This window comes from Phragmites australis, chromosome 8 (genome assembly GCF_958298935.1).
Source record: "Phragmites australis chromosome 8, lpPhrAust1.1, whole genome shotgun sequence".
NCBI lineage: Eukaryota > Viridiplantae > Streptophyta > Magnoliopsida > Poales > Poaceae > Phragmites > Phragmites australis.
Window position 1 is genome coordinate 28260837 of NC_084928.1, and position 15789 is coordinate 28276625.

The following is a 15789-nucleotide window of genomic DNA, read 5'->3' on the forward strand; positions in this document are numbered from 1 at the left end:
GAGCTCGTTCGGGCCTGCAGCAACCTCTTCCTAGATGTACGTCCTACTATTTCGAGAATTTGTATATTTTGCGTAGATCCATAGGCAAGCCAGCCCTCCCTCCAACATTCAACCCTCCGCCCTGCTGAAGTTGGCCATGACCCAAATAGTATGTTTGGTCGGAGGTAATTGGTGGCAGGAAACCAGAGTTTAGACATAGGGGCTTAAAAATCATTGTTTGTTTAAGTAGAAGTGGAAGCTTTGGTGAGATATGGAATGAGAGCTTTGGGGGTAAATTCCCACTGGTCTCTTACCAAGGGAGGGTGGAAATTGGGTGGAAATTGCGTTTTAATGAAAGATAATACACCTCCATCATTCATCTTAATTTATGTTAACATACCCTATGAACTAGATGAATTTCCTATAATTTTCCACACCCAAACCCACTTACCAAATAGTGGGAAAAGAACCCTGTTCGAACCCCCCCTCTCAATTCCCGTTACATGCTAAACAAGAATTTGAGACTAAAAATCGACTTACTTCCACCTCTAATTCCCGTTATTGGACATAGTTTCAGGGTTGTCATCAACTGCGAGTCTGCGACGTGCATATAAATTAGTCTGCGTGCACAGGTGCAACGGTGTGAACATATGACCATCACATGCTTAACTACAGAGTGAAGAAAAAAAATATTTCCCCTCTGTGTTTCATGCTTGTTGGACCATTGAAACACGCTTCTCCCCAACAGCAAAAAGAAAAAACTCACAACTACTCTTCATACTAGACGCACAGCCACTCACTGCTCCCCTCTCCTCAGGCTTCTTCATCGCAAGGTACCGACCCCTTTCCTGAGGTGAATCTGGTGTCGGCCGATCCGCTTTACAAACGTATACTACTATAAAAATAGTTTCTAAAGACAGATAGTAACTTATTTTTATGTGTTTAGCTATTCATCTTTAGTTGAAAGTTCATAAAAATGGATGATTTTCATAGACGTAAAAAAGACCGTATGTGAAAACCTATTAACAGAGACGGTTACTTAAACGGACTTACTGGTAATCGGTCTTAGAATCGAAGTTTTTTTTTCGAAAAAACCATTTTTTAATTGACGTTTTTTGGGCCAAAAGAAGCGATATTTTTTTAATATGCGCACGTGCGGTTCGTGGCACTCTAACCTGAGACCTCTCAGCTCGCGCAATACATACTTACCATCTCATCACAGAAGTACTAGTGATACTAATAGCATATGCAATCCCTTTTTGATCACTTCTTTTTGAAACTTCAAATAATTATTTGGACATCTAAATGACCTTAAATGAAAAGGTTTTCAACTACAAAATTGTATATTTCGTCAAAAGCTACAATTTTTATATAAAATTTGTCCTCATCCTACTTTGTATGAAAAATTTATGAATTTTTTATGATAGCCTATCATCCATTATCATAGACGGTTCACATAAAGAACTGTCTGTGGAAATTATCTCATTTTTAGAGCTGGTTCACATAAGTAACCATATCTAAAAATAACATTTTACATAAGCAATTCACATAAGAAACCGTTTGCGGTAATTATCTAATTTTCAGAGACGGTCCACATAAGGGACCGCCTCTGTTAATCTTCCCATTTTCAGATGTGGTTGTTGTAAGAAGCCGCCTGTAAAAATTTATTTCAACAGGCGGCCTAAAACCGCAGGGAGTTGCTCAGACAGTTTGTCATATGAGCCACTCATGGAAAGACATACTAGGTGTCCCGAAAATTAATTTTTTTAAGTAGTGGTAGTATCACTTGAAACGTGTAGGTCTTCTCCAGGTTGGTTGTAATCTTCTCCCTCGGGATGCTTTCCTAGTGTCAGCAAGATTATGGACCTTGAAGCTATATGTAACATCCTGAGATCACCACAGCCTGAAGCGCTACTAACAACCTACAAGCTTACAAAATAATAAAATTTCGACAAAACCTCCTTTGTATTTTAAGGTTTATCTAACAACACCACAAAGATAGATATATAATAGTATCACATTGATAAAATAAAACATCTTAGCAAAATAGGAACATGACTCAAACATACACAAATACCATGACGGGTCAATTATACAACAAAACGACAGAGGTCGTCAAACTGATATTACAACAAAATACACAAAAGATGGAGGTGATCATGCAAATGTCGCGCTGTTACCTATCCTGTATGCTCGCAATGACCTCAAGGCGCACATGAAAAGAAAGCAAGGGTGAGATTAAAAAATCTTAGCAAGCGAATTGTTTAAACAAGCTATTCAGCTATAGTTGATTAGATAACCATATTTGACAAAGATTAAAAAAATAAACAAATTAACAACATCTGAAAACATAACCAAGCACGACAATACAACATTAACCACATGCTATCATCCACTAGCTATGATCTATCATAGCAATATCATCTAAAATAATATTAAAGACTTCCTTGCGATATGAAGTGACAACATCGATGTAATTAAAGTAAAGATATACATATAAATACATATGTATGAACATGCCATGCTCTTCCTCACCGTTACCGCTCCATGGGCGACATACGATATTGTACTAGTATGGTCACATACGCTGCACGACATAACTTCCAATACATAAGATGCATATGCATGACATGCTAATTGGAAATATAACATCCATGATATGCATATACTTCAAAAATTGTATACGATGATACTGAACATCCGCAAAGAGATATAACCCGCTTCCTGCATCTAATAAGTCAAGAATCACGTAAACTTCAGAAATAGTAAACAATAAGGCAACATGCTCATTTTATTAGAATAATTGTATGTGTTGTAGTTAAAAGAGTGGAGGTAACCAAATAACAAGTTAAAGCGTAGCATATCCGCTACATCCACTTGCTTTCACTGGCGACAAATGCAGGCACTAGCTGCGTCACGAAGTGGCACTACTTGAATAATGGAATAATTATCACCAGAACACCGCAATAACACACAAAACAAATACATGCTTCCTACGTCCGATAACCCTCACACAAATAACACCCGAAATCTACAGGAAAGAATCTACCACTTTACTTGCATGACACTGAGCATTAACCTCCTCTAGCTAGGTCGAAGATTGGAGAACATAAAGAAAAACCCATACTAAAGAACATCGGTCAACAACCTTTTATCAATTACTCATAATCCGCTTATCCAACACGAACAAGACCAGCATCATTGGAATGATATCGATGAGACCTACGACTTTCATTTTAACCTTATAGTCAAAATTGACACCAATTACATCTCGATTTCAATTTACGCTGCTACACGCCAACAGATCGACCAAAGACCACTCCGATGACGAAATCGTTCATCCCCCACTCATCTACATGCATCTAAGGAATAAATAGAGGTCACCTTTGTGGCGAGGGAGTTGAATCAACGTCAGATTCGGTGATTCCCCATGAAATCCCCTCCTCTTTCCTTCTTCTTCTCTTCATCCCCCTTCCTTCCTTCCTTCCTTTCTTTCTTTCTTTCTTCCTTCTTCTTCTTCTTCTTCTTCTTCTTCTTCTTCTTCCTTCTTCTTCTTCTTCTTCTTCTTCTTCTTTCTCTTTCTTTCTCTTCCCCATCGGCGGTGGCAGCCGGGCGGTGACTAGGGTTGAGAGAGAGCGGTGGAGTCGGGCGTGAATGGGTGGGATCGGGGTGGTGACCGATCCCCATCTGCCTTATCCTTTCTTTTTTATTTAATTCAGTATTGCATTATCTCCTCCTTAAAAGGATTCATCTTTGAATCTATCCACTCTAAACCTACGAAAACTAAGGACGACAAAACATAGATTCAATGATAAACCAGCTTTGAAGATCTTGAGGTACTCCTTTCGCATATGATCCTCAAGTTCCCACGTTGCATCACATAAGACTGATTCAAACAAAGGACTTTCACATACTTGATGGTCATCCTCCTCATGAATCGCTCAAATGAGTCCAAGATGCGCACCGAACGGTACTCCACGGTTAGATCCCACTCCACAGTGATGGACTCTAGGTCGATTATATGATCAGGGTCATGGAGATACTTTCGTAGCATAGAGACATGAAAAATATTATGCACCCCTCTCATCGAGTCTGGTAACTCCAGATGATAAGCCAAACTATCAACACGGGCCACCTCAAGAAACGGGCTAATGTGCCACGGGCGGAGCTTCCCGGTGGTACTAAAACGAACGATGCCCCTAGTCAGCGATACCCTCAGAAACACATGATCCCCAATAGCAAACTCCAAGTCACGATGCCTAACATCAACATAGCTCTTTTGTCAGCTCTGAGCGACCAACATATTCTGATGAATCTCCTGTACCTTCTCTGTAGTCTACTGAACAAAGTCTAGGCCAAGCAAAGATCTCTTACCCATAACATCCCAACAAAGAGGAGAGACACACTTTCGGCCATACAAAGCTTCAAAAGGAGACATCTTGAAACTCGCGTGAAAAATATTGTTATAGGCAAACTCAGCCAAAACTAGATGGCCCTCCCAGGTACCCCTCCAAGACAGAACACAAGCACACAACATATCATCTAGAGTATGAGTGGTCTAGTCTAACTAACCGTTTGTCTGAGGATGAAAAGTTGCACTAAGAGTAAGTGTCATGCCCAACACACTCTATAAGCTCTGCCAAATCTTGGACACAAACTTGGTGTCCCAATTAGACACAACGACTTGGGCATACCATGCAATCTCACCATTTCCCTAATTATAAGGGAGCCAAATCCTGAGCAGCGTTAGTCATCTTCATAGGAATAAAATGAATGGACTTGGTAAACCTGTTCATGACAACCCATATAGTGTCCCGACCATGAGGAGAGTGAGGCAACCCAACCACAAAGTCCATCGACATGCTCCCATTTCCACTTAGAAACTGCTAAAGGCTTGTGCTTGGCCTTCACCTGCTGACACCACAAGAGGTGACGTACTTAGCTATATCAACCTTCATACTCTTCCACTAGAATATTTGCTTTAGATCACGATACATCTTAGTCTCATCCAGATGCGCAAAATGTGGCATCCAGTGAGCCTCATGAAGGATATTGTCCTTCACCTCTGACTTCTGTGGCATTCATTGAGGGCCTCTACCACTTGACCACAGTAGCAACATTCCTCGAGTCAATTGTGATACCACTCTAGTTGATAACATGCCCAAGAAAACTAACATTAAATAGCCAGAAGACACACTTCTTGAGTTTAACATAAAACTTGTACTTCCGAAGTGTATCCAATACCAAGCCATGATGCACGGCATGCTCCTCTTTAGTCTTCGAATAGACAAGGGTGACGTCGATGAAAACCACGATGAATACATCAAGATACTCCTAAAACATCGTGTTCATGGCCTCCATAAAAAAAATAGGGGTATTAATTAGTCCAAAGGACATAACTACATTTCAAAATGTCGATACCTCATGCTCGAGGCAATGGCCAAGGTGGTTATGCCGGAACAAATGACAAGGCGGCTCGAGGGATCGGGAGCGAAAGATACTTGTCGGTGCTTAAGATCGCAAGACGGAGGATACGCGTCAATATCGGAAGACTTGCTTGAGGTCAAAGCAAGCAGTTGTGAGTCACGCTTTGAGAAGCGTGCGAGTTGGTTTTCCTGTTTGGCCACAAAATCGTGGGCGGATAGAGTGCATGTGGCATCATCGCGAAGCTTGCGTCAAGGTGAAGTTAAGTCGTGAAGGCGCCACGGTCATCCAATAGATGGAGGAGAAAATGGACTAAAATGCCTCCGATGGTAGGTAGAAATGTACTACAAGAGAGGGATATTTTGGAAATAGCCAAGAAAACTTAGGGGTCAAGTTTTCTATGCTATAAATAGAGGGGTTTGACTGGTTGAAAAGCCACCCCTTTGAGTCATCCATATGAGAGCTTTGTTAGGGTTTTAGATGAGAGGAAGACGAGTGCTTAGCCTATGTAATAGGTGAGAGTTTTGAGTGATAAATTTTTGTAATTTATCTAAAATAGAGCTGATCTCTTTGAGTAATGAAGTTTAAGTTTTTGCATATGCTTGAATTCCCCTCATTCTAGTTTGCTTTTATTGGTTCCCTTGCAAGTTTGTATGTTCTTGAGGTTTTGTTGTTGATTTTTATTTTTCTTTTTAGCTGTAATTTCAACACCTTGTAAAGTTAATTTTCTTGATGTTAGAGGCATATAATTCACATACACATATTTGTGTGATGGGGTCTTGAATTTCCTTGCCTCTAGATCATTATCTTAGAGAGTTTACTTGCCCGATGTACTTGTCTCTGTTTCATTCATCTTCAATGTTGCAAGTTTTTGAGCACAAAGATATATAGAATTGTGTTGAATAGAACCTATAGTTCATATTCTATCTGTAGAGTCATATTGCCTTGAAATTTTCTATCTCGCTTTGTCTTTCTGAGTATTTTGCTTCTATTTAAACTTTGAGATACGTTGAGTGATTAAAAATAAGAGAATATCATCTCTTTCACAAAAAATTATTGAGACATATATTTACCTATTTTAGTAGTCCTTTAGATCCTACACATTTAGATGCTAACCTTAGAAGAACGGCATTTCGTTGTACAAAAGGTTTTCCTTTCCGCTTTTTGTGTGGCCAAGGAGTCCTGTAGGCATGTGGCCTACAGCCCTAGCCTATACCAGGCGTCCAAATTCTGAAGAATCAGAACAATCTGTATCCTGCCGCAATTCATTGATCTTTGTTAACTTGCGAGAAGTTATATAAAAATACAATATAATATGCACTTTAATTAGATTTCCTTAGTGTCTTGTGCAAATCGAAGTTGCCTTTGTGGAGTTTATACGTGCGCTAACAATGCCATCTACATGTTGGCAACATAGATATATTACAGCCCCGCGCCATGGCACGTGGGTCACCTTCTAGCGAATACAAATCTAGAACAGCGAATTCATTATACGGATTGCTGGAAAAAATTGAAAGAAAATCCGAACGAAAGCAAACTGGAACTGTACCAAAGAAAAAAGAAAAAAAAAGAATGAAAGCAACTTTGGGTCATTTGCAATTTAGTTAATTAGTTTTTTACCCGTGCTTTGCACGCGGAGATGGACAGATATCTATGCATTATCGTTCAGTTACATATGTGAATTCTTTTTAATCACTTAATCAATTTAAGTTTGATTTCATATGTGAGCATTTGCAAAGCCCTATGTCTTAAACACTTGTTTGCCTAGTTTGAGATTGAAATGGGCTAGTTCTTAATGCTTGTATTGCCTTGGCATGAGTGGATGCTTACATGGTGGTCACTTTGAGTGTGATTCGGCTATGTGAACTTCAATACGCCAACTAATTCTTCGGATTTAGCTTGTAAAGCTTTATGTCTTTGTGTCACTATCCCTTTTTGAGCCTCTATGCAATTGTGAGCTATATTTTCTACTTTTCGTAGCCCTTTGATATTTCTAGTTCTTGCAAAAGCTTTGTAGTATACTTGTGAAAGCTCATTAGGATTGTATATTCATATATTATATAATGTTTTATCCTTGATATTTGCATTACCAAAGTTCAAGAAATCATAAAAGCAAGTCTCAAAGGGGGAGAAAATGTAACATGTGCGTTCATCAAGGGGGAGCACGCATAGGGAGAGCATCTTTTGCATTTTTGTATTTTTATTTGCTTTTTAGCTAGTCTCTTCTTCTCTTCGAGTTTTTGGCAATCTTCTTATGCCAAGTGATATGTTCTTGCTCTCTCTCTCGAGTTTTTTGTCACTTGGATGAGCTTCTTGTGCGTTCTTCAAACCTTCCTTTGTTCTTTGTGATGTTGTCAATGCACTTATTAAGGAGGAGATTGAGAAACCAAGTTGAGATGTGCCTTGGTTTATCCGGTGTGATGAGTGATTGACTCATGTGTTGATTTGGTTTGTTTTTTTGCTTGGGTTTATGTTTATGCCCAACCAAAATTGGAGTGGAGTTCTGTCACAGCCCAAAATCCTTAATTAGATAATTAAGCATCGTGAGTACCATTAACATCATGTTTAATGGTTTTGAGCAATTTTAGGCATGCAATTTTCAATTTAGCAAATTGTAAAAATCAATATTAGTTGATGCGTTGTTAAGCAACTCACCATATTACTATACAACATAGGGTTGGAAACAATTTTAGAAATTAGTACATGATATGCGGAGAATATAGATGAATTTTCCCAAATTTTTGGGAAATGTTTAGAAGGCATAAAAATTATCACAAGTTGAAAAAGATAGCATCTTTGAACAATTTTTATTCAAAATTGGCTCAAGCATTCTGGGTCAAATAAGTTAAAATGGGTTGCACATGAATTATAGAATCCAGCAAAGTTGATCCTTGAATTTTGTGATGACTTTTCAACCACTAGAGAAATTGGAGAAAACAAATGAGAGAATGAAGACACTAGTACAAACTAACACCAAAATTTATCTAGCTTCTTCACTGTTGCTGTTCTTCTCTCTCTCTCTCTCATATTTCCTTCACAGCAGAGCAGGTCGGCGCAGCCATTCTTGGCCTTGAGCAAAGCTGCCACCTCAAGCTCTCCCGATCCTTCCTCACAGGAGTAGCAGAGAAATGCAGCACGCCATCTCTCTCTTCCCTTCTCCACTGAGTCCAGCAGAGGAGCAACCGAGCAGGCAAAAGCCATTTGCTCTCCTCCTCCCTTTCCTTCTACTGCAAGCCATCACCCATGCCACACACACGCCGGCATACTCAGCAGCATATACATGCACACAGCACACACTCGAGCAGGCAGCCATAGCAGCCACCCTCTCACTCCTTGCTCTCTCTCTCCACTGCTTGTTCTTCACTGAGCGCAAGCAACAGCAGCAGCAGCCCGTCTCTTCTGCTGTCTCGGCCACGCGCAAGCAGCTCAGCAGCAACAGCCATAGCTCTCTCGTGCTCTCTCTCTCAGCAAAACGACGAGCAGCTCCTCCCTCCTGCTCTCGCGGCCGCGCAGAGCTAAAGCTAGCACCTTCTTCCCCGAGCCGGTGCTGCAGCAAGGCTCCACCGCCGCCGAGCGAAGTCCGTCGTTGCCCAACCACTCCGGACCTGCAGGAGCTTGGAGCAGCCTCACCGGACCGAGCCACTTCAAGCTCACCTGCCACGGCGCCGACCGTCGGTTCTCCAACCTCATCGTCGATCTTGCTGCTGCGAGCCCTCCCTGACCCGTCCAATCCCGCGGGAACTTCGACCCGGCGAACGAGGCGAACGAGGCTGTCCCCGAAGGTTCCCGCAGTGGTGATCGTGACTCGGGTAGCTGTGAGCGGCAGCTAGGGCAGCAAGGCAAGCATCTATCATACTGCACCGTATCTACTTGAAAATTTAATATGTTATCTACGCTTAAGTATGCATTGCATGTGTCGGGTTCCGAGTTGGGTAGAACCTATGCCTATGCATTCTTCCATTTCGGTCACGTGTCATGTGTTATTCCATTGGAGCCTAGTGGTGTCATCGCGGTCTAATTTTAGTTCGCTATGCTTAGTGGTACTTAGGCTTTCCGGTAGAAGTCGACGACGGCGTCCACCGTTGTCGCGAGCCTAGGGCTTTTTACCTGTGCACATTTGTGGTTATGTTGATGATGTGTCGGTTGTTGAGTGGTGAGTTGAGACGAGGTGTGGGCGGTGTTAGGGGTGTCATCTGCTCACGAGGAGTCCTCAGGCAGTTCGGGGAGGGAACCCGGACACCGTAGACCGCTTGTACCGGTTAAGCACCGATCATCGGTGTAGTCGGCTTTAGCACTTATCTTACTCACCGCATGCTGATATAATGGTAGGCGAGCCGATTACCTTCGCAGACGTGGTCATGTGGGCCTCGTCATAGACGGTGTGAGTCCGGTTTGAGTCCGGGCTTTTAGCGGTATTAGTTTGCTCGAGGAGTAGTTCTAATACCGCCTCGCCGAGCTATGGTTGATCCACATGGTTGGGCCTGGTTGGGAAAGGTTGTCACGGGTACCCCCTTGTGTGCATCTTAGCGGGTGGCACAAGCCGTATGGTCCCTGTGTCGTGTGGGTCCAGGAGTATCCCCCTGCAGGGTGTATAATCAGTTCGAACTGCCGCGCTCTCGGTCATGAGCATCGCTATCGCTTATCTCCACCGAGCGACCATATTTTGGTCGTAGAGTTTCGATATGGGTTGTGGCATGGTTGGATTGGGGTGGTTTGGTCGGTATGTGGTCGGTGGTTTGGGGGTAATGGTTTACTTTTATACACTTGTTGTTTACACATCTGTTGTGGTCAGTTGGTTGGCAGAGTTTGAGTCGGTGGTTGGTTAAGTCAGTTGCTTACACCTAGAGTCTAGGTTGCTTACCGCTTAATGAACTTAAACATGTCTTAATCCTTGCTACAGCTTTAAATGCATGATCCTTGGAGTCGAGAATATATATACTCATACTGTGTAAGACTTGCTAGTACCTTCGTACTAAGGGGTGCTGCCCTTAAGTTGTTTTCAGGTTCTCAGGTTGGCGAGGAAGAGGCGGTGTTCGGCTACTTTGTGCCTGCCGATCAGGGTGGCGGGCAGGAGTAGCACCTTCTACTCCGAACTCCAGCGCTTTTGGTATGGAGCCTAAGGGCATGCGGCTCCATACTCTTTTGTTGTATAGGTTTTTCTTCCGCTGCATAGTTGTTGTTGTTCCTCTTTTGTTGTAAATTGTGGAAGCAGTTGCATGTTTAATAATTGTAATCCAGTTTAATTACTTGCTCTCTATTAAACTGTGTTGTGATATTTGAGTTGGAAGGCATGTGTTCCGATCCTGGGCACAAAACACGTGCCGGGACTACCGAAATGGTATTCTGGTTAATCGTCGAGGTTGTGATCATGAATAATGATCCTCCTGATGATTAGTTAGAATACTATTTGGACGGTTCCTCACAAGTTCTTGTCTCGGGTGCAGGCAATTTTCACTAATCGGATAGTCCTGTGTGAGGGTCTTTTGACTTCACCGGATAGTCCGGTGTTTAGTAGATATGAGCGCCTTAACATTTTTAGTTCCGAGGCAAAAATTAAGTTGAGCACCAGATGATCCAGTCGCCCTTTAATCCTACACATTTAGATGCTAACCTTAGTAGAACGACATTTCATTGTATAAGACTAAGCCCAAGGAAATCCCTTCACAGCCCAGATTCCTATCGTGAAAGGATTTTCGTTCCTTTCAGCGCTCCAACAGTTTCCCTTTACGGTTCCCGTCACGAAGGGATTCCTAAGGTCATTCCCTTCATGACGGGATTCTCTCTCCTTTTCCTTCGCGATTTCTTTCGAATGGAAGCTGTTAGAGATGAGAGAAAATAAATGGAATAGGAACAGGGAAGAGAATCGAAAAGAGAATAAAATGAAGAGAATATAGTTAGAGATAGTCTAAAAGATTTTCCTGTTCGCTTTTTGTGTGGCCAAGGAGTCCTCTAGGCATGTGGCCTACAGCCCAGCCTACACCAGGCGTCCAAATTCTGAAGAATCAGAACAATCTGTATCCTGCCGCATTTCATTGATCTTTGTTAACTTGCTAGAAGTTATATAAAAATACAATATAATCTGCACTTTAATTAGATTTCCTTTAGTGTCTTATGCAAATCGAAGTTGCCTTTTGTGGAGTTTATACGTGCGCTAACAATACCATCTACATGTTGGCAACATAGACATATTACAGCCCCGCGCCATGGCACGTGGGTCACCTTCTAGCGAATACAAATCTAGAACAGCGAATTCATTATACGGATTGCCGGAAAAAATTGAAAGAAAATCCGAACGAAAGCAAACTGGAACTGTACCAAAGAAAAAAGAAAAAAAAAGAATGAAAGCAACTTTGGGTCATTTGCAATTTCCCCTAAAACTAAGAGCAGAAAGATGGACAGATATCTATGCATTATCGTTCAGTTACATCAGTCGTCACAAATGGACATTTAGTTAACTAGTTTTTTACCCGTGCTTTGCACGCGGCGGGAAACGTTGCAGAGCGCGCGCAGCGCGTGGGACGCGGGGCGCGGGAGGGCACGCGTGGAGGTACAGGATGTGGGCCCACACGAGAGACATGAGCGTCTAGAACGAACGGACGGCAGACCACACATGACGATAAAAAATTAGCAAAAGTTTTAAAGTAGTAGAGATTAAGCCCGGTGGTGTCGTCTGCTGCCTGCCTGCTTTCTGGAGTTGCCCCCAGCGAAAGCGAACCGAGCGCTCAGAATCTCACGCCGCAGGCCGAAACAATGAACACGACGCGCACGCCCGGCCGGCTGGCGCTACCGACCAAAACCGTCCACCTCGGCTAGTCGTATTCAGGAAATCAGGCAGTGTGACATCTCGAGTATTTTGTGTTCACGCCACTCACGGTCGATGTCCATTTGGCACCTACCAATGAAATGCTGCGATAGGGCTCCTGCTCTCAGCTTGTTATCTTATCACATACAGTAGCAAATTTATTTAATCTTAACCACATTGTTACATCTCATATTGTAATCACATCTCTAATGGCTTTACTTTGCACTCCACAAGCACAGCTCCTAGCTTACCAATATGACAGTCGTATATACGTGCACAATAATATTTGTTCACTGCATATACTAGTGTGTACTGGAACGGGCATGCGAGGAAACCATCCAACGTTTCCATATCACGGGGACGGCGGCGACGGCGCCATGGCCGGAGCAAGCGGGACCACCGCCTTCGTGGCCTGCCCGCACATCATGGCTTCCCTCGGCACGTTGAGCTCGCGCAGCTTCTCCATCCCTTCGGCGAAGATGACGCCCATGCCCATGTGGAGGTGCGGCTCGATGTGGCAGTGGAACGCCCACACGCCTGGGTTGTCCGCCACGAAGCGGAGCACCGTCCACCCGTGCGGGAACAGCACCACCGTGTTCCGCAGCGGCGGGCTCTCCGTGTCGAGCGCCTTCGAGTCCCTGTCGTGGTTGTAGAGGCCGTCGCCATAGCCCAGCACCCAGAAGTCGTGCCCGTGCAGGTGCCACGGGTGCGACTCGCTCACGCCTTTCTCGAGCGCGTTGGCGTTCTGGAGGACCACGTCGACGACGGTGCCGTGCGTGATCCTGTACACCCGGTCGCTGACCGCCGTCGGACTCTGAGCCTCAGGGGCCTGTGCATCCGGCGGCTTCTCGATGTCGTAGCTCTGGTCGTAGGTGTCCGGCGACTCAGCGGTGGCGTCGAACGCGATGGCCTCGATGCCGTAGTAGTAGGCGCCGAGGTACGGGGTGGCCGGGAGCGAAAGGGTGACGTGGTTGATGGCCCACTTGATGTGGCCCTTGACCCAGTTCTGCGTGTTGAGCATGACGATCCGCCGGTCCACGGCCTCAGGCGGCCGGACAGTGCCCGCCCGTGCTTTGATCTTGTAGGTGAACTCTTTGCTGCGTGTCACGTTGTCCCAGGCTGGGGTCGCCGGAGGCACGCCCGCCGGCCAGCCGGACTTGCTGTTGGTGTAGTTTAGGATGGCCAGGGCATTCAACGTCTTGGGCTTTCGCCCTCTGACGCCGACGGAGATCCAGTAGGGCAACTGTCTCTGGTCCGTCTTGAGGAGGACGGAGTAGCTCTCGCCGGAGTAGATGTCGATGTCGTCGACGTCGAACGGCGCGACAAAGTTCCCGTCGGCCTCCACCACCGTCAGTTTGTGCTGCAAAAACACACCGTACGTCTTTCTAATCTCCTAGCTACAGTAGTAGGCAAGTAGCAATAGTTCTTCTCAATTTTTTCACTCACCCCTTGAACCTGCACGTTGAGAGCCGAGAGTGAGGTGGTGCTGGCAATCCTGACCCTGTACGTCTTCCCCGGCTGCACGTCGAAGACCACAGGAGCGCACTGGCTCGCCTCGCAGAAGGGCCCGCACTCGCTTCTCCTGATCAGCTCGCACCTCTCGCTCTTGTCCTCTTCCTTGCAGAACGCGTCCGTCTTCCTCCTGTCGCAGGCTCTGCGGTCACGGTTTATTCCCAGAGAGCAATCGAACTGCCCCCTCCCGTTAATCAGCAATGTCTGCAATGTAGCCATGAATGTATATGCATATCATCCAATGATCGAGAAGGCAGACACAGATTCAACAGACAGCAGGCAAATAGCAAAATCATCGTAGTTGGTCTTACCTGAGGCTCACCGACCCACTGCCAGTGCTTGTCCTTGCCGTCGAGCCCTGCCGCCTGCGCGTAGACGTTCTCGTGGTACCAGTCACTGAGCAGCATGTTGAGCTCGCCGTCGTACTCGTCCGCGAAGGGCTCCTTCTGCTCATCCGTGCCGTTTACGATGAGCGACCCGTACAGCCCCGCCGCCCTCTGCATCCCGAAGTGGCCGTGGTAGAAGAACGTTCCCGGCTGCGACGACGAGCATTTTGCAATTGGTTCATCACACCACCAGTCAGGTGCGTCTGGAGTCAAATTTCTCACAAATAAATTTGGTAGATTTTGGTCGATCGATTACCTTGTCAGCCACGAACTCGTAGGTGAACGTCTCCCCCGGGTTGATAGGGCACTGGGATATCGATGCGGTTCCATCAGCCCATGGCGTCCCAATCTGCACCACGGGATGTTAGCAGCATGTTATCCTTCGACAAACATTTGCCCTTTTCTAGATTGTTCAACCCGAGCACGCCCAATTGTCGTCCTATAAAATGCTCAGGTCTATCATATTTACATAATATTTTTGGCTTCCTTTTGGTTGCTCTATTATGACACTACTTTTTCGCATAATAATCGACATGGTTAACTTCACTATGCAAGTTTTAACTGACAGTACTTTAGAAATATCCAGTTAGGTAAAATAAAAATAGTACTGTTGGCCAGAGTTTGAAGTTTGAACTATGAAGTCGACATTATCAGTTATTCAAAAACAGAGCTTGTATGCTCGTGACAAGGTACATGTTATAGACGGGTCACCTGTTTAATTCCATGCCAGTGGATGACGAGCCCCTCGGTGTGCAAGCTGTTGGTCACCTCCACACTGATCCTGTCCCCGGCGTTGGCAGTGATCGTCGGCCCGGGGAACTTGCCGTTGATCCCGATCATCACACTCTGTTGGCAGTCCGGCGCCCACATAATGTACTCGACGTCCCACCTGAAGCTTCGAGTCGTCGGAGCTGGAGCAGGAGCAGGGGCTGGAGCAACAGGGTCGGCAAAGACCAGCATCAAGGTGCAACATATGAGCAGTTGCACTGCTAGGGAGCCACAAGGCTTGGCAATCATTGCTTGGAGAGGGTTTGAGAGCAGAGGAGCTGTGCGTCGGTTCGTATGTGCGTCGGTCTTTTATAGGCAAGAGAAAGGAGTGACGAGGACGATTAGGCTTAGGTCCCTTTCGTAACAGATGATTTTTATCCGAATCATGTCGGAATGCCGGAATCAATATCTCAAAATAGGTTATTGAAGATGAATTTTAAATCTATCATAGATAGGTATGCGTTCTGTTTTTACAGAAGTGCCTGTGATATCGAGCTCGTTACAGATAGTTACAATTCCGTCCGTAATAGAGTTTCATACAGATAAGTCTAAATAAGATTTGCATTTATAATATAGCTATACATATGTAAGTTTCGCAATACACATATGGATATTTCATAAAAAAACATTTGTGTGTATTTTAAGGAAACTCGTCTGTACTAAGTGTCACAGACAAATTTTTCTGAAAAATCATCTGTGTGGCTCTTTCTTCGTGAGAAACTATTTTGCTTCTTGACTGATCTCATGATGTATCATACATCATAGGCATCACATGTAAATTCATATAAGAACATCACATGTATATATATTACACATGCATATACATCACAGAACATAACATTTAATATAAAACACATTGTTCAGAACATAGTTTACAACCTAATTAAATATAGAAATAACATCAGAAGAAAATTATTG

At 44.3% G+C, this 15789-nt stretch overlaps 1 protein-coding gene across 1 annotated transcript; it reads right to left on the reverse strand.

Moving 5' to 3' along the window:
- Nucleotides 1–12338: 12338 nt before the first annotated feature.
- On the reverse strand, nt 12339–15163 carry LOC133926916 (L-ascorbate oxidase-like). The gene is made up of 5 exons (XM_062373087.1): nt 14815–15163; nt 14360–14452; nt 14029–14253; nt 13652–13921; nt 12339–13565 (listed from the first exon to the last, which is right to left on the reverse strand). The coding sequence occupies exons 1-5, from the start codon at nt 15118–15120 to the stop codon at nt 12558–12560; spliced, it is 1902 nt and encodes a 633-aa protein (XP_062229071.1). The 5' UTR covers nt 15121–15163; the 3' UTR covers nt 12339–12557.
- Between the last annotated feature and the right edge of the window lie 626 nt (nt 15164–15789).

What these genes read in the sequence shown, in the direction of transcription:
- LOC133926916 (XM_062373087.1), bottom strand. Translation starts at nt 15,120, where the DNA reads ATGATTGCCAAGCCTTGTGGCTCCCTAGCAGTGCAACTGCTCATATGT. An exon ending in ACTGGCATGGAATTAAACAG is followed by an intron (nt 14,453 to 14,814) that starts GTGACCCGTCTA and finishes CCCGTGGTGCAG; the next exon opens with ATTGGGACGCCATGGGCTGA. An exon ending in AGTGGGTCGGTGAGCCTCAG is followed by an intron (nt 13,922 to 14,028) that starts GTAAGACCAACT and finishes GCTACATTGCAG; the next exon opens with ACATTGCTGATTAACGGGAG.